We start from the raw sequence: 17,651 nt of genomic DNA, 5'->3' as shown, positions 1-17,651 counted from the left end.
TTTAGCTTGAATCCTCTCCAGTGCCTTTTTGATATGGGCTTTCTACTACCTCACGTCAAGTGATTAGAGACAGGAAATCTTCAAAATCATCCCTATAGATGGATGTTTTGCACATATTAATACAATACAAGAGAGGCATATAGAGCCTGGGCAAATTGAACAGAACAAAAGATTCTTACGCGCTCAACCATCTTAAAAATGACATATCTCCCTGTCTTCGTAGCCAGAGACAAGAGGGTTGTTTTGAGGTATCCCAGCCCCGCCGTTCGAAGATAGAGTACCCCCCGCTTAACGCAAGACCAGGACTTCCCCCTTTCTTTTTTTAATCATGATGGGCCATCAGAATTCGATTCAATTGGAAGCTTGAGCTCTTAAGCTCTTCTCCCTTACCCTCTTTCACCTCCCACATTATCATTCTACTTCCCAGCCACATCCATTTTCTTCTCATTCACCACTTCATCATCCTCCCCATCCTTCCCATCCCCATGATCCTCAACATCCGCATCTGTCCCATCCATCCCGTCTTCCTCCTCTTTCTTCTCATCTATCTTGACCAAATCATCAATACCCTCCTCAAAGTCCTTAACTTCCAGCCCCTCATCCTTACTATACACTCTGAGTCCTACAATGCAAACCGCATTCCATGGCTCTGGCTCGTCTTCATCACTCTCCTTGACCTTCTTATTAGCAGTAGAGGTCTGGGAGTTGACCGGCCTTGGCTTGAGTGTCGAGTCGTTGTCGCTATACATATCATCGGAATCAGAGATAGGACTAGCGCTTGACTCGCCATCAGAGGTGATATATCTGCTATGTTGAGGCAAACTCCGTGGATAGCGTTGGGTCGATGAGTCTTTACTTTGGCGTGACCTGTAAGGTGGCTCTGGCGCGGGCGGCCCTCCTTGATAGTGGATAGGGATGGTTATGTGTGATGGTGGAGTGTTAAGGCCGCTCTTGGGCGTTTCGGGTGTACCCTGAGACTCGATGAATGAAGTGGACATGTTGTCGGTTTGTACTCCCTGACCATTGCCATTCAAAGACTGTGTTTCCAACTCTGTGGCAGGCTTTGGCGGCGCTTCGGTTTGTGCGTCCTGGCCCTCCTGGCCCTCCTTTTCAATCACCTCCTTGACGTCCTCTGTTTGAACAGCCGCGTCTTTTGGACCCTTTTCTTCTTTCTCCCGGGCTCTTGCGGCGTCCTTAGACTGCTTTAACTCCCGCTTCTCACGATTTTTCTTCTCTTGCTTTCGAATAATATCTCTAGTCAGATGCCTCTTCTCCCAGTTTTTTCTTCGAATTGCGATCCGGGCCTCTCTCGCCTCTCTCTTTTCCTGCGCTCGGCGGGCGGTAGCTCTAGATTCCATGTGTGCAGTTCCTTTGCTATGAGCGAAGTCATACGCCATTCCAACCTGAGCCAATTTATCATTGTCAACTTTTTGCTGGCATTGTTCCTTGACAATATCTTCGACGGACGGCATGTTTATATCTCTATCAGCCGCTACCATGACAGAAACCGAGTATGTGCCCGCTCTGAGGCTCTTGAGCTCCGTAACTACACTGCGTTCCATCAGATAATTGCCGTGGCTTCGCACAATGTAGTCTTCTTCGCCAGGAGAATCGGCTTCATGCAACCGGAATTGTAGTCTGAACCTATACTGTCCCTGCAGTCCATTGAAATATCTGTCATCGAGCTGGCTGAGGACTAATACAACAGGTGATTCCTTCGTTAATATGATCTGGAACTTTTCCTCGAATTTGGCGTGCCAGGGTACTTCTACACTGATCCATTTCTGGGTCACGCGCCAACCTGCAGAGTCCATAAACAGCCGTGTTCGGTCGAAATGTTGATATTTGCGGAGGAGATCTTCGAAAGAGATCCAAAATACGCTGTCGTTGCCAAATTTATGGCTTAATTCTCTTTGAGCTTCGGGTGTGAATTCTTTGCTCCCATCGGACCAGGGCCCTTCCCAATTACCCTTCTTGCCTTTGCCCCACGGATTTCTATACCTGTTAGTTGATGATGATTCCCAAAATGCTTGTTGTTAATTTACCTAAGCTTTACGAGTCGTTCCCCGGTGGATAGATTCCGAGCGTCCATGATCACATAGGCATGGCCTTCAGTAATACCATCTCTACTGCCATAGCCGCCGTCAAGAAGGCCGGTGGAACATCCAAACAGAAACTCCTTATTGACCTTGAGAATCTCATTATCCCAGAACTCGTCAGTGTCCAGGATATCGGATGTCAGGAGTTCTGTTGTAACTCCACCGGTGAGATCCTCTAGTCCCTCACTGCCAAACGTCAGCCTTCAAACATCTGGCATTTTATGTAACTCATACCCGATCCAGCCTCCTGACAATGCAGCATAATCACCATGTGCTTTTGCATATGCTTTTTCCAACAAGGGTAGCCAGGTTTCGTTCTGGTCCCGACAATGCGCGAAGAACAAGGCCTGGGACCCGGTCTGGTAAGTCATTCGATACTCTTTCTCAACATCTTCTCGGTCGATTTGCTCTAGCAAATGACGTTGAACGGATGGTGAATCCCAATCTGGTGATTTAAGATACAGCTTGTCGTCAATTATGGATATTATCCATTCGCCATCTGAAGGAAGTTAGAGAGGGTTTTTTCAGCAAAAATCTGAAAAGTAAGTAGCTTCAACAAGACAACTTTAATGTCAGATTAATAGAGCAGAGATAGCTGGCTACACCCAGTTTATATTTGAAAAATCAATCGGAATCACTGAAAATTTCTGGGTTGTTTCTTACTGCGGCCCCCGTCGAGAATCTTCACGCGTCATCTCCATCATTTCAGTTTTGAACTTACCTCGATGAAATACAAATCCGTAGATGCCAATTTCTGGAATCTCAATTAGTACATATCTCCAGAAATTTACAAGATACCCACTTGTGTCATATTCAACGCAGATCCTTTGAATGCCAACCTCCATATTCGCCAAAGCCGTCAGACTGGCCATCAACCAGCAATTGCCGAGATTGCCTTGCATAACATCAGCTGGAGATATCTTCTCTTTCAAGAATGTCGGCTTATTGAATATTTCATGAACCCTCTTCACAGCTTTCGGTACCATCGAAGTTGGACTCTCAAATGCGTGCCTACTTATCTCGAACTTGGGGTCTACAAGTCCGTTGAGACAGTGCCCTTTCTCCCACTTCAGATCCCAGTCGATGTCAAAATCTGGATCGCGGTATCGCATATTCACCCTCTTGCACTCCTTTATAAGTTTCCTGACCCTAGTCCGGCATTCTAGCACCGCTCTTTCAAAATCCTCAGAAACCAGTAGGTTGTTCGGACGAGGGTTAGAGGGTGCGACGGTTTGTGAAGAGCCGGAGATCTGCGGCAGAATCACAGTTGCCTTGCTGAACCTCGAGGCGGAGAAACGAGACCATATTTTGTTGATGGTCTCCTGAGGTGGTAGAGACCTCTTCTTCTTGGACTTCGACTTAGCCCCTCGAAGTGGCGGAGCGGGATTGTTATTGTCGTCCGAGTCACTTGAGCTGCATTCGAGAGCACTCATGGTTGCAATGAAGCAGATACTACAAGTAACGATGTTTCAGAGGATTTCGCTATAACCGATGGCAAAGGTAGATAGCTTCTAGATATGATCATTTGGGCAGCAATGTCAGGTTATATTGGGTTGTGTGAGCACAGCCTTGCGAGTCATCGACGATGCTCCAACCATCCAGGGAAAGAATTCTAGAGCAGGCAGCGTTGTCAGGGTCTGTGGCCATTTCTAGGCGTGCGGAGTTGCTCCCTGTCCACGATAACTTTCAAAGTATTCGCTGTGGACAACGATGGAAAGTGGCAGGTGTGCATGAGCTGCAGTTCTGCAGCTATAGGAAAGCTTCAAAGCCTCGTCCAGACAGTACGAGCAGGCAGATCCGCGTTACCCATTTTGTGGGTGAGCTACACGGTCTTGGGAATGGCTTTCAGCCGCAACAGTCAAACATTTGCTTGTATTCTGGTTGGATAGCTAAGTAGGCGAAGCTGGTTGGGATGGCATCTGAGCATGCTCGCTGACGTGTCGAGGAGGCTTTCATCACGACGGAAAGGCAAGGCTCCCGTCATGTAGAAATGTCAGAGAGAATATTAGCTGCGTTCTCCATCTAATATAATGAGCCGCAGGGTTACCGCTTAGACAGAGGCCACTTCGATTCTAGGCATTGTAAGGTAAATTATATGAAGGGTTGATCTGTTCTCTAGGTCAGGCTGTCCTAACGGGCCACTTTTAACCGAAAATCTTCGACAGGTATTTTTGAAGTTTACGGTGGCTAAGCCAACAAGCCGGAAAATTCAATCATTCCTTCATATGACCCTCATCATCCACGGTGACTTGGAGGATCGATATTGTCGAAAGCCCGATTCGGTATAGGGTCATTTAGTCCGCATTATGTAAGGAGCAGTATTTTCACGTACTGTTGGCACATACCTAGACTTGATTCAACTCTTTTCACTCCAGTTCAGCTCATATAAATCTAGGCTTCTCTGCGTTCACCGTATTGTACCTTGGATTCAAACACATATTGAACTTGAAGCAAGTCACATGATGTTCCCCCTTTGATTCGAACAGTTTCGATCATGATCCCCGATTTTTCAAGTCTCTACGGAGGTAGTAATCTCTAGAAAAACACCGATAACGGGATTTGAATTTCCCAGAAGTGGCAGTAGTACTCAGTTGGTCGCCAGTGCTGATCCGAGGGCGCGCCGCCATTCCATTCGGAAGCCACAGGCTCACAGCTTTGCAATCCTCCGATTTCCCACATATTTCTACAGAAATACGTTATTAGGAACCAATCTTCCTTCCCAAAACGAAGCAAATTCCCTATGCTTGTCTGGAGAAGAAAGATTGCCACAGAAACAGAAACGTCGGCGTGAGATGTTGGATGCCTAGAAACAAAGAGTCATGAAATGTCACTGAGTACAGGGCAGTATCATTTGTTTTATAGGTTGACCTGATAACACAACAAGCGTTGACTCCTGTTTGTTGGTGAGAAATGGGTCTCTTCATCGTATGGCTTTCTAGCCTCGCTTAACCCCCTTTTTTATCTCATAAAAGGGGGCTCAAGATAAAAGGGGGGCCTGCAACCCGGATTCCTGGAACTGCCTTGGAGGCAATATCTCGGCAAAGTTTAACTCCCTTCCTAGCTCACGGATCCCAGGGTCCCGAGGCCCTTTTCCCAGTCAAAATCTCAGGTTCGCCGTCCTCCTTCACAAGTAAAATATCCTCATGCCTAACCCCAAACTTATCCACAAGATAAACCCCGGGCTCGGAGGTAAACGTCATACCTACTCTCAATGTTACGTTCAGATTTCCTTTGTTCAGATATGGACTCTCGTGAGCTTTTATGCCAATCCCATGACCTACGCGATGAGTAAAGGCAGTGCCATACCCCGCATCAGTAATAACTTTCCTTGCGGCGATATCAACCGTTGCGGCTGCGCTTCCTGCATGCATCGCCTGCATAGACTGAGTTTGAGCTTCGAACACGATGGCCCAAACACGAAGCTTTTCTTGAATTCCGAGTGGGAGTGCGCTGAACGAGCTGGGGGTCGGCTTTGGAAAAAAAGGTGGAAAAAATGTACGGCAGATATCGGAGGAGTAGCCAAATAGATGTGCCCTGTAAGTTATCAGTTATTATTTTTTTTTTTATGGGATATTGGTATACTCACCCAACGTCAATCAGGACAAAGGTTTGTGCTTCCAGAGCTTTGCTTCCATCTGTCCCACCGTGTGGGTTTGATGCATCCTCATCTGCAGTTGTGTCAGCGGTTTTTTTTTTCAACTTTCTCTGACCAGGGACACCGAATCCCTGGTTCGTTCGGATTTTACTCACCGAACAGGACAATGTCAAAAAAGGGTTCCATTCCTGCAGCTCTAAGCGTATTATCCAGAACTTCCATTACTTGGTTCTCAGTTAAGCCGGGATACATGCACTCTCGCATTGCCCGCACGGCTTCCACGGTCCCAGTGTTGACTGCTCTGATAATTTCGATCTCCATTGGGGATTTCGTCTGCTTTACTCTCTCAACCTCGCCACCAAGTCCCACGACGTCGAAACCATTCTCACCAAGGCCTCTCTGGATGAAATCTCTCATCTCTTCATCTACCATGATTTTTGGGGCATATCTTTCATCAGTCACCTCCTCTTCAGTCACAGGATACTGGGTCCACGACCTTCTCAGTGTCTCGTAAGGATTCCAGTGTTCTTCCCATGGGACAATGGCGATGTCTTCCTTGAATGGCATTCCTAACATCTTTACTCTTTCAACTTCGAAGCTCGGAGCAAGAAATTTGGTTATTGCGTTTACGGTTCCCGTGGTAAGATCCACTTGCGGTTGAACAAGCATCAGAAAGGGACGTTCTTCGGGTTCCCATACCTCCCAGTCTTTTTGACTTATATTATTGTAATACTGGAAGGTATAGCCCGGTTCAACGACAAAAGCATCAACATGGTCTGCAACGAGCGCTTCTGCAAGACGGGTCCTGCGTTGGACAAATTCATCCAATGGTAATGGCGATGCAGAATCGAGAAATTTCAGCTCGGTACTCAGCAAGTTTTTGATGGAACATTCTTGAAACTCTACAAAACGATCCTCTGGCGTAGTCCAAAGCAATGGGCTGCCTTGCCAGAGCCGAGAGTATCTATATAGCTGTGAGTTTGAGAGACTGATCTAGCAGAAAATCCCCAGCGTGGAATTACCAGGAAGAGAGTGCTTGCACATAGTATGGCTGCGGCGAAACATCGTTTAGCTCTGAGCTGTAGAGATGGAGCTCGCGTTTCGTGGATAGTATCCCAATTCGCAGACTTGAATATGACATTCATCTTGCTTGTGGGGATTGATCGAGGAGCGCTGTTATCTGTCAAGACATCCGAAGCTGGTGGTTTACAGAGACCCCAGGGATTTGACAGGAAAAGTGGGGGAACCCGGGGAATCTTGATTAGCGCTTATACGCGTCATATTCCCGCTACGCGGATGCACAGATAATCGATATAGACTCACTTTGTAAGGTGATCTATGTACCTTCTTCATGGGGCGTATCTCGGCCGAGATAGGGTAGATAAGTATGTGCCGGTCCCTTGGGTAGTAGGGAGGAGGTTATCATTCCCGTCAGCCCAGGACTTCTAGATAATATGTCCTTTATCAAGCCTCCAGTCCCAGTATCATATCTCGAGAATGAGGCCGTCGGCGAGGTCATCGGCGAGGTTGCTGGGCTCACAATCGGGTCAGATGAGAGTCATGAGACAGAGGATGGAAACCAATTCCCCGCGGAACTGACAATTTATTCCAAGCTCTCGCTGACGCGTACGCTCGTTTTGTCTGGCCTGGCCATTGGTTCCGACGGCTTTGATTCCTCGAGTAATGGCAGTCTATCTTTGATTTTTGGAGATTTATGGCCTGATCTCTCTATGGGTATGTACTCGCGCCTCTAATGCTTTCATAATAGGGACAATTAGGGCGAAAGAGTGGTGCGGTCTTCACCGCTTTGATATTGGCGGTGGGAGTTGCAATGAGTCCGATCAAAGGGGGTACAACATGGTAAGAGGGCCCTATGGCAGAAATGTTCTAAGACAGTATCTATTCGTTAAGATTGCACGCTTCCTCTGTTCTTACTCAAAGAGGATTCAGATTGTTCTTTTCTATTTAGGGCCTTGATTGAGCTACAGTCATATTCTGTAAAATTGAAGAGGCCTAAAAATTAGTGATTATATTTTGTGAGAGATCTGTCTGACTAAATGGTCTTAAAAGTTCTTCTGCACGCCATATGTCTCCCGAATAACTCCCTCACCATCAGAATTTTCGCTTCTCTCCCGGACCACCTTCCCCTCTTCCACAATCACGGTTCCGTCTGATGCAGTAAATGTTTCCGTACTCTGTTCTTCAAATTTGAGACCCATCTCCTTGATCAACCTCTGGTTTTTGGTTGGCCAGATAATGCAAACCACATAATACACCACGAAACTGACGAAGAACGACAAGAGCCAGCCTAGACGGCCTAGCTCTGTTGCCTGGGTTGAGACGTTGGCACCGAGGGTCCCAACGAAACCTGGAAATGGAAGAGCTATCCCACAGAGATAGGCGAAGACGGCTTGAAGGTTCCAACCGTAATGGTAATAATAGTGCTTATTTGCTTTAGATCCATGGTAGAGTTGTCCAACAAACACGTTTCCTTTTGTAAGAAGATAATCTGAAGGGGATGATAAGTACTGGTCCATCTATATACTGCAAGGTAAGATGGATGACTCACAATCACAAACCATAATGGCAACAACACTGGCCATGAAGAGTCCATATCCGGAAAGGAAGGTGGTAAACACCGAAGCTGAACTGAGAATTTTCCATGGACAGATTGCGAACGCCAAGAACTCCACAATGTATTGTCCTCGAGGAATGGTGATATAGCGTGGAAGTAACATGCTGCTGTCGGATCCAAACGGGATCATATTGGCCGCAATGTTGGTTCCCAGGAGGGACACCATCCAACAGAAAGCCAGTAGGAAAATTGCGAACCGCGTGGTTCCAGACCAGTATCTATCAAGGATAGCCTCAAGTAAATCCCACGGGTTCCAGAGATTAAGCCCCCAGCTGTTGTTGATTGCAGCTGTTGAGAGGATACCAAGGGATGCCGAAACCGTTACCGCAATCGGATTTGTGATAAGCTGAGACCATTGCGCTCCCGTTTTGGTTTTACTCCATCTTGCAATATCGGGCTGGTTGGTAATGAGCGTCGCGGTATTTCCCATTCCACTGTTAATGGCATACATTATGAACCAGCCCTTGCTGCCAGAATAGGTGGAAGGGAAGACAGAACCCAGGTTGGCCTTCGTGTTGGCCATGCAAAAGATAAATAGACCCCACACCGCTGGAAGGACAATTATGGACTTAAACCAGAAGAATGATCGGAGCTGGTAAGGGCGGAAGGCGCAGAATGGAAAATGGACGAGCCAGAATAGGAAGAAAGACAGCATGCCCGCGGTCGTTATTCCAATCGAAGCTGGGATATGGTTCGGTATGTCGGTGTATTTATGTCCAAAGATGCAGCGAAGGATATTCGACATAAAGCTTGCTCCAGAATAAACTATTCAAGAGTAAATGAGACGTTAAATAGCGAGAAGCAAGAAAAAGCACTCACGCTGAACCCCATACCAAATGATTGCCAGTGCAGCTCTCGCGGCGACGAAGTAATAGCTTCCCCACATACCGAAGACACTGCGTGCCACGACCGGATATCCAATGTGGTACACACTTGCACACCTGGAGTTGAAGAACATAGCAATAGACGAGATGGTCTGACTACCAAAGATCACGAGGATGCTCTGCCACCAATTCAGGCCAATTCCAACCATGGTGCTGCCCAGTGTCCAATTTCCAAATGACAAGCCCATATAAAATGTGACATAATTCCACCATCGCCAAGTTCTCTGCGTGTCAAGTCAGGAATGCGTTTCCGGACTGGAGGACTCGGGCTACCTTTTCTGGTGGAGTTGGGTCCAAATCTTCGTTGCTCCAAATATGCCTTGAATCTGGGTCGCCATGCTGGCCGAGGGTAGTATCGCGCGTTTCAATGAAATATTTGAAACCCTCGCGACTTTTAAATGCGTTCACGAATGTGGTGGCTTTGGCAGCAGCCAGAGTCCTAAGCTCGGCCGCGCGCATGATGGCTTTGAGGTCCGCTTTGCTTGGTATTGCGGGGTAGAGAAGGTAGCGTCGCTGGCCCGAGAGGAGGCAAGAATATCCTCAGGTCATATAAGTCGCATTGCTGTCCTGCTCGACTCCTCCTGGAGAGAGAATTTTCCGAGGAATAGACGCGGATTTTGTGGACAGAGCGCGACTGCGAGAAGATAAGCTACCACTGACCAGCAACAGCAACCCTAAGGTATTCAGCTCCAGCCTCCAGGAGTCCAGGGTCGTTGAAGTTTTCCTGGACTGGCATGGCCTGCCCCGCATCGTCTGGGATTCGAGCTCGCCGGTCGTCCAGTGAGCAGCGGACTGTGGTGGATTCTTGACGCGGCCCAGGTCAGTGCCACAGCTGTTGGATCGTGGCCAGCTTCCTCTTTGGGACTATCTGTCCGTTCTTTTGACTTTATCAAACATCCCTGTTTCCCTGCACATGTCCAGTATCAAAGCCCTGATATCCCCACTATCAGGAAAATAGTAGTAACTAAGTAAAATAAAGTAGCCGACGGCCTCGCTCGCCTGGCTCGGATCTCCGAAGAATTGCTTATATAACATTCCAACCCCGCAATCCTCGATAGAGCGTTCTTATCTGGAAATTGATGCTATTCGCAAGATCAGACAGATAATAGATTCTTTGTCAGCGAAGTCACCACGGAAAAAGTAGAGACCTTTGTGAATATGGTTACCATTTCGTCGCAGCCTGTTGGCCAGGCCGAACCTCCGCGACAGATAAGAGCAACTCCATCAGAATTGAAGAACTGTAAATACGACGCTGCGAATGTGCAAGCTGCGCTTGAAGCGTTGCATCAAGATGGATTCGTCGTCCTCAAGTCCGTGGTCGATGTGGCGCATGTGGACAGTCTGAACTCGTACATGAGTAAAGAAGCAGATGAGATAGTCAAGAACAATTCAAAGCCATTCAACCAGGGGGTAAAGTGTACAGCGTATACGTCTCTTTCGGTGTAAATAGAAGCTGATGACGGCCAGCGAACTTTCTTCAGGCTCCTCCTTTGAAAGATCCCGATTATCTTTATGACGATGTTTTCTTCAATCCATTTGTTATCCAGCTCATGAATGCGTTCGTCCTCCGTAGTCCGTCCTCAAGCTTCCATACTGATGGGACCCAGCTACCTCGGTGCGAATCCCATCTGGGCCTTCGTCACGGGCAATAATGCCTTGCCTCGAACTCATGGCCTGAGACAGCCGGTTCATAAAGACATCACATTCTTTCACCCTCAAGTGCTCACCCCTCGATGCTTCCGTCCCAACCGCTCACTGACAAGCCATGTCTCAGTGCCCCTTTTTTGTTATCGCTAACGTTCCCCTCTGTCCGTTCAGCCCGGCCACTGGCTCCACTGAGTTCTGGCTTGGATCCCACGCCTCCACAAGCGGAGCCGATCAAGTCCTTGCGACACCTGAAGCAAAGTTAGCAAATGCAAAGCTAAGGGTGGGAGAGCCAAATACCTTCGTGCGACCAGAGGTCGTGGAGGAGAGGAGAAAAATTAGGCCACCAATTCAGCCGACCTGCGAGAAAGGGGATATCATGTTGAGAGACCTGAGGACTTGGCATGCTGGAATGCCCAATGAATCTGATCAATATAGAATTATGATTGCGCTGGGTTATCAGGTATGATCCGCTCTTTAGTCAATCCTCCTCGTGACAATCAGAAGTTATTTGCTTGGACAGTGAAAATATATCACTTGGTTATTGTAAGCTGACTAGGAGACGAAATAGGCGCAATGGTATCCAAATCATACCTTGCGGGCGAAACTGCCCCTCAGTCAAGGGAACTTCTTCATGAAGCATGGTGGACAGCCTGTGGAGGTTAGGGCAGACCTATTACCAGATGACAGCGATTTTGGGAAGTTGAACGACGTGTTCTCATTCAGGTCTTCACTCGACTAGTATGAGTTCGGCGAGAAGTCGAGGACAAGTGAAGGTTGTCGTATTTTTGGCGGGAAGTACGAGGCTGCGAATTTTATTTAAATATCTTATTATCTCTGTAGTTCCCAGACCTGCAAAAGTCATATTCTAGTACAGCAAGAAGTCAAAGCCATGTCTAATAAGAGATGGGAATGAGGCTGGTAAAATTTACCTGAATATTTCTGCTTCCATTTTTGATTTCAACTGCATATCTCACAAGCGCCTCTGGGACCTAGCTGAGACCGGCCTAAGAAGGGCTCTATGGCGGCCAAACTCGAATTTGAAAAGAGCCTGAGACCTTGAACACCTGAAATTTTTCGAGGAGATGATATGGCCAAGATCAATCGTAGTGGCATTCCACGCGGACAATTGAGAGGGAAAAAGTATCAAAAATTCCAAAGGGATCCTCTCATGAACTATGCAATATCTGCATGGATTATTATCTGTATTTCGAGAACACCAGCGAGGCATTGGTGCCGCCGAATCCAAAACTATTCGATAATGATACATTAACCTCCTTTTGACGGGATACCAAGGGTGTGTAGTTGCAATTGAACTTTTCATCCAGATTGTGAAGGTTCAAAGTGGGTGGTATTGTATTCTAGGTATATGTTAGCAACTAGAACGAACGTGTATATGGAATTTCCTACGTCTTTGACTGCCAGAATGGAGAAGATAGCTTCGACTGCACCAGCCGCTCCTAAAAGATGCCCAATAGCACCCTTCGTGCTACTGACAGAAATCTGGCTCGCGGTGTCAAAACCCTCTTCACCAAGCATTAAAGTTTGTATGGCAGAATTTTCAGCAGCGTCGCCAAGTGGTGTGCTCGTCGCATGAGCGTTGATATAATCGACTTCCTTGGGTCGTACCCCAGCATTCTTCAGCGCTCTCTTCATTGCCAAGAAAGCACCATGACCATCGTCTCTTGGTGCAGTCACATGATGCGCATCACCACTGCATCCGTATCCTCGTACCTCAGCATAGATCTCAGCTCCACGAGCTTTGGCATGTTCCAGCTCCTCAAGTATGACAACACCTGCGCCTTCAGCTATCACAAATCCACCCCTATCACGATCGAATGGGCGAGAAGAGGAAGAAGGCTTGTCGTTGTAGGCCGTCACCAGTGATCGAGATCTGGAAAACCCGGCGAGAGCTAAGGGATGAATACAAGACTCGGACCCTCCAGCAATCATTACATCGGCATCTCCAAATGCAATGAATCTTGAAGCATCACCAATAGCATGTGCTCCGGTTGTGCAAGCAGTGGTGACAGCATGATTGGGCCCTTGTAAACCATATTTCATCGAAACATGCCCCGCGCCGAGATTGATCAGAAGTTGGGGAACGAAAAGTGGCGAAACTTTCTTATATCCCTACGCCATCTCTCAGCAGAGTCTCCATGGAACATAATCAATTGGGCCTCACTGCCTTATCATAGACTACACTTGTATTATAGAGCTCTTCGAGATTTCCAATTCCACTGCCGAGACAGATACCTGTCATCTCTTTGTCCTCCTGTTTTTGTGGTCTCCACCCAGCGTCATTCAGGGCCATCTCCGTCGCAGCGATGGCATACTGTGTGAACCTGGCCATTCGACGTTCTTCCCCATTGTCCAACCAATCAGAAGCTTTCCATTTCCCTTCGTCCTTACTGCCTTCTGGTATTATTCCAGCGACCTTGCTGGGAAGCTCCCTCCATCGAGCCACAGGTTCGCGATCCGCGATGCTGACAATGCCACACTCACTGGCGAGGAGTCGACTCCAGGTTCGACGAATACCGACGCCTAGGGGAGTAATGGCACCGAGGCCTGTCACTACTACTCGTCGCATTGTTGAGCCATGTTCTGTTGGAGTTCTACACTATGTAATTTTCCGTGGTGACTTTAAGCTTCGTCTAAACCAGTCTAGACCATTACTAGACTAGCTTACCATGCCAAAGACCCCAGTCACAAGTTTCTCCAGAAATCTTATACCAAATCTCCAATGACCCGATCCGCAAACGAGGTGGGAATCTACATTCTACCGCATGCTAGGATGCTACTGTCGATCCTGAGCGGGCATGGATCACACATAAGGGCGCAAGAAGCAGCGGAACGAAATGTAGTCGGCAGAGAAAGGGGATGGATAAACGTTAGTCCGAAGCGGGCGCTAAATATACATCCCTGTACATTTTATTCATGGACATCAGCGAAATATCACGAGCTTTGAAGCGTGGAACTTCTAGGTATACGGAATTCTCCCAAACTTTCAGGATACGGTTCACATTGTACAATCCAATGGCTTCAAAAACTTGTGCATCATGCCTTCGGGCAGTCCAGAGACAAACACGATCAAGTTACAGGGTAGGTACACCAATTCTTGCAATGGAAACAAATCTAATTTCCCCTCGAGACTCCAAGATTCATTGATCGAACATTCGCAACGACGTCCACACGATATGCAGAGCATCCCGAGCCAAATGCGACGCCAGCAAGCTCAACCGCTCCCGCCTCGGCGAACCGCGCAACGGCCTCTTCTCCCGCGCCGAAAGCCGCGGAGCCTTTGGTTTCAACGCTCAAGAACAAATTCACGACATATACGGCCTATGGTGTTACAGAAGTGCTGTACCGAGAATGTGCAGTGCAGGCAGACTACAGCATCCCGCAAGCACAAGATGACAATGCCGAGATACCCAAGACGGAAGAGGGGGAGGATCTTGGAGTTGGAGAGGGTTGGTGGCACACTGGTACGGATTCCCCCCCCCAAAACATATTACGGAAGGAGAGCCCTGACTGACTAATACCTCGAAGAGTTGGGATTGAAGCCAACCTTCAGTACATGGTCGCAAGTTACGATGCTACACATGTATGTTCTGGCTGCGCGATTTCGATGTTTTCCTGGCGCGCAAGCTCAACCTTTTCAACAACACCTTCTCGATCACTTTTTCTACGATGCCGAGAACAAGATGGCCGTCGATCACGCTATGCACTCACGCGGTATGCGGAACAAGTACCTCAAAGACATATATATCCAGTGGAGAGGCTTGCTCGCGGCATACGACGAGGGCGTGGTGAAGGGAGATGCGGTGCTCGCGTCTGCTATTTGGAGAAACCTCTTCAAGGCCAGCGAGGACGTGGATATTAGAAAATTGGCGCAGATTACTAGCTATATGAGGAGATTACTGCACAGTGTGGATTCCTTGCCGGATCACGCGATAATGGCGGGGCAATTCAAGTTTTCGAGCCCCAAGGATGAATCGAATGTCGTGCGGCTGAAGAGTCCGATGATGGATGCTCCGTTCCAAAAGGGAGATGACTTATCGGGCAAAAAGGGAGAGTGAGACTTGTATATTTAAATATATGTTTTGGGGACGGCGCGTATAGATAATGTATGAGTATAAAGTCTCTGGACGCTGGGACGAGGATCGATGAGGGATGGACAACTGAGACTTCAAGGGATTTGAGCACTGGATATTGTATATATAGCTTGAATATGGCAAAGTTGTGGAGCCCACTCTCCGCTTCAGACTGTCTACTGATTTTGAACATTCCGCGCCCCTTTTCACTTCTCCAAGCTACAAATTGCTTTACTCTCAGTCATCAAGTAATTCGCATCATGCTCGCCTTAGTATACCTACTACAAAGACGCTTACCATCGCCTTGCCTTACCTTATGATACCTATCAAACACCCGAATACCTACGTATAACCACACGCGCGGTAGTTACCTACCTACCTACTCCCCACACCCCCCACCCCCTTCTCATCTTCCAATTCCTCCCTATCCCCACCTAAAACCACCAAGAAATCCTTTGTATTTAAGCTCCTCTCCAAAATACTCGATAATATACATATAAGCTTTGTATAGGTACTCCCAATATCCTGATAGAAGCCAGAAGTTCGATGAGGCTGGAAAACAAAATTTCTCGTTATTTTACGTACAAGGAAGAAGGATATGGGACTGAGGATTGTGGGTGAGATATAGGTAGATCTTGGGGGAATGATGATGAATGAAGATTGGGCGTGATTTAATGGGATCTTGTATGAACGAAGTATGGGAGTGGCTTGTTTGTATTCAGGGGTGGAAAAGCGGATTTGGAGGTAATCAAAGACAAAGCAAAGCTGTGCACGCATCACCATTGTCTATTATCATATTGGGACTTTGAAGAAGTACTCGCGTAAGTTCTCGCGCTGCACATTCATATTTAGGTAGGTAACTACCTGGTCAGCCCTCTTAATCATGACTACCCTAAGGTCATTAATGTAATAACCCAATTTCTTATCATGTGATCTTAACTTCCCGCTTTGGGACGTGTCAATTCTTCTTATACTTTTAGGTATATTGTATTAGACCTCCCGAGCCCATTGTTAACGGCGGTGAAGATTTCCTCGCTGGTACCAGGAAATAATTGGCGCGTTTTGAGAAGGCTAAAAAGGGGGGTATCAAAACAACCATAGAGCGGGGGAGTTGGCGGCCGGGTTGGTCTGTGACTTAGGCAGTACTGCTGTAGTCCGTAAGCTAGATGATTATTGTTCGACGATGTAATTGGGTTGTAGCTTCGACCCGTAGTGTCCGTCCTTCAAGGATGCGTCCGCTAGGGTACCCTTTAGAAAACGAGTCAATAAGTAGGGTAGGAATGATTAGAAAGAACATTCTTATAACACTTACAATATTGTCTCACCACGTCCTCTCCCACATCTCGAAGACATACTTCGTACCATTCTCTTCCTGCACCCCTTCTGGGACAGTCTCTCCAACCCAACGATCCAACTCCTCCTTCGTCTTCCTCTCCCACCCTTCTGCTTTGCCGTCCTCATTCAACTGTATGGGGAAGAACGTATCGCATTCGAAATCGGTCAGGACCCGAGTCAACAATATCCTCTTTGTTTCTGCCTTTGCAAGAGCCTCCTTATATATCTGTGCGCCGCCGATAACGAATGCCCTCCGGTCAAGGACTGTCATGCCGACCGCATTGAGAGCATCGTCCATGGACCCAGCGATTGTCCTCTCGGGATCCATTGTCCACGAACCGCGCGGTACCTCTCGGGTTATGACAACGTTCATACGATCTTTCAGTGGCCTGAACCGTGGTGGGATGCTGTCCCATGTTTTGCGTCCCATTACAACAGCGTTGATGGTCTGAGACACAATTAGCCAGCGAACTGCTGCTCGGTGTCCCTCATCTCACCCCGGCATTTGCTCTCTTCGTGACCCTTGCAAAATATGCCATCTCATTCCTCAATCCTGTCCACGGGAGCGTGCCACTTCTACCGATGCCCATGCTGTTGGTCGCAGCGACTATCAAAGTCAAGTCTCGGGGAGACATATTTGGGTCAAGCGCTCGGAGGTTGACCGGGATGGAGTCTTCAATGAAAGGCATGATCTCGGGGTATTATTCCTGAGGGAGCCCAAGGTACCCAGGTAGTAGGTACTGTAAGGTAGGTAGATAGGTAGGGGTAGGTAAGGTACAGGTTGGTTGCGATAGCTCGCTTGCTCTCGCGGGTGCAATGCTTAGTCATAGGGGCAGAAGCCGAGTCTCGACGAGTTATATTCACCTTTTTCTTCCCTCTCCTATAAGGAACAGAATCCTCTTTTGGCAGGTTGGCAATTAACTAACAAGTCTATTAAGGTAGGACAGGCACCTGAACAGGCACACTACGGGCGCCACTACGAGTTGCCCTACAGGTAGCTCTACGGGTAAGTAGCTATGTACCTACCTTAGGTAGGTATGTAGGCGGCTCTACGGGTAGCAGGGGTAAGTGGCTCTATAGTGGCTCGACAGGTAGCTTTACAGGCTCTTGACAGGTGAATAGTATAAGGAAAAGGGGTTGCACTACTGACAGGCACATAGTGGTTTCTTCGATGCTCTATAACGCGTTAAGAATTCGAGCGGTTTCACTGGCATATAACGGGTTGAATTCGGGCGTTTTCAGGGGGATATAACGGGTTGAATTTGAGGGCTTTCACTACCTACTATATAACGGGTGGAATTCGGGCGTTTTCCCTGCTATCTATATAACGGGTCGAGACCGACGTGCATAATCGCAGCCTACAGT

The 17,651-nt window shown here is 47.7% G+C and overlaps 8 protein-coding genes across 8 annotated transcripts; 2 read left to right on the top strand and 6 right to left on the bottom strand.

The window, feature by feature from the left end:
* Positions 1 to 42: 42 nt before the first annotated feature.
* On the bottom strand, positions 43 to 3,685 carry M430DRAFT_114127 (hypothetical protein). The gene is made up of 5 exons (XM_024861544.1): positions 2,902 to 3,685; positions 2,821 to 2,853; positions 2,334 to 2,598; positions 2,046 to 2,285; positions 43 to 1,995 (listed from the first exon to the last, which is right to left on the bottom strand). The coding sequence occupies exons 1-5, from the start codon at positions 3,530 to 3,532 to the stop codon at positions 417 to 419; spliced, it is 2,748 nt and encodes a 915-aa protein (XP_024725943.1). The 5' UTR covers positions 3,533 to 3,685; the 3' UTR covers positions 43 to 416.
* Positions 3,686 to 5,161: 1,476 nt separating this feature from the next.
* M430DRAFT_15631 (hypothetical protein) lies at positions 5,162 to 6,839 on the bottom strand (the record flags this gene model as incomplete). The annotated part of the gene is made up of 4 exons (XM_024863290.1): positions 5,162 to 5,633; positions 5,686 to 5,767; positions 5,850 to 6,666; positions 6,717 to 6,839. The coding sequence occupies 4 exons, from the start codon at positions 6,837 to 6,839 to the stop codon at positions 5,162 to 5,164; spliced, it is 1,494 nt and encodes a 497-aa protein (XP_024725942.1).
* A 799-nt stretch (positions 6,840 to 7,638) lies between these two features.
* M430DRAFT_114121 (hypothetical protein) lies at positions 7,639 to 9,821 on the bottom strand. Its single transcript, XM_024861543.1, has 4 exons — positions 9,487 to 9,821; positions 9,149 to 9,437; positions 8,264 to 9,094; positions 7,639 to 8,203 (listed from the first exon to the last, which is right to left on the bottom strand). The coding sequence occupies exons 1-4, from the start codon at positions 9,670 to 9,672 to the stop codon at positions 7,758 to 7,760; spliced, it is 1,752 nt and encodes a 583-aa protein (XP_024725941.1). The 5' UTR covers positions 9,673 to 9,821; the 3' UTR covers positions 7,639 to 7,757.
* A 477-nt stretch (positions 9,822 to 10,298) lies between these two features.
* Positions 10,299 to 11,780, top strand: M430DRAFT_132862 (hypothetical protein). Its single transcript, XM_024862272.1, has 5 exons — positions 10,299 to 10,630; positions 10,681 to 10,771; positions 10,821 to 10,932; positions 10,988 to 11,320; positions 11,429 to 11,780. Exons 1-5 carry the CDS (start codon positions 10,372 to 10,374, stop codon positions 11,597 to 11,599), a joined length of 966 nt encoding a protein of 321 aa, XP_024725940.1. The 5' UTR covers positions 10,299 to 10,371; the 3' UTR covers positions 11,600 to 11,780.
* Positions 11,781 to 11,782: 2 nt separating this feature from the next.
* On the bottom strand, positions 11,783 to 13,447 carry M430DRAFT_63540 (hypothetical protein; the record flags this gene model as incomplete). The annotated part of the gene is made up of 3 exons (XM_024869061.1): positions 11,783 to 12,218; positions 12,268 to 12,990; positions 13,043 to 13,447. The coding sequence occupies 3 exons, from the start codon at positions 13,445 to 13,447 to the stop codon at positions 12,057 to 12,059; spliced, it is 1,290 nt and encodes a 429-aa protein (XP_024725939.1). The 3' UTR covers positions 11,783 to 12,056.
* A 446-nt stretch (positions 13,448 to 13,893) lies between these two features.
* Positions 13,894 to 14,936, top strand: M430DRAFT_47419 (hypothetical protein; the record flags this gene model as incomplete). The annotated part of the gene is made up of 3 exons (XM_024867926.1): positions 13,894 to 13,959; positions 14,009 to 14,342; positions 14,407 to 14,936. 3 exons carry the CDS (start codon positions 13,894 to 13,896, stop codon positions 14,934 to 14,936), a joined length of 930 nt encoding a protein of 309 aa, XP_024725938.1.
* Positions 14,937 to 16,007: 1,071 nt separating this feature from the next.
* Positions 16,008 to 16,741, bottom strand: M430DRAFT_166764 (hypothetical protein). The gene is made up of 2 exons (XM_024863506.1): positions 16,264 to 16,741; positions 16,008 to 16,199 (listed from the first exon to the last, which is right to left on the bottom strand). Exon 1 carries the CDS (start codon positions 16,714 to 16,716, stop codon positions 16,273 to 16,275), a length of 444 nt encoding a protein of 147 aa, XP_024725937.1. The 5' UTR covers positions 16,717 to 16,741; the 3' UTR covers positions 16,008 to 16,199; positions 16,264 to 16,272.
* Positions 16,684 to 17,049, bottom strand: M430DRAFT_32791 (hypothetical protein). Its single transcript, XM_024866235.1, has one exon. It carries the CDS (start codon positions 16,973 to 16,975, stop codon positions 16,775 to 16,777), a length of 201 nt encoding a protein of 66 aa, XP_024725936.1. The 5' UTR covers positions 16,976 to 17,049; the 3' UTR covers positions 16,684 to 16,774.
* Positions 17,050 to 17,651: the final 602 nt, after the last annotated feature.

Source organism: Amorphotheca resinae, assembly GCF_003019875.1.
Source record: "Amorphotheca resinae ATCC 22711 unplaced genomic scaffold M430scaffold_1, whole genome shotgun sequence".
Taxonomy (NCBI): domain Eukaryota; kingdom Fungi; phylum Ascomycota; class Leotiomycetes; order Helotiales; family Amorphothecaceae; genus Amorphotheca; species Amorphotheca resinae.
The sequence above is the reverse complement of the archived record's forward strand: the minus strand, read 5'-3'. Positions and strand labels throughout refer to the sequence as shown.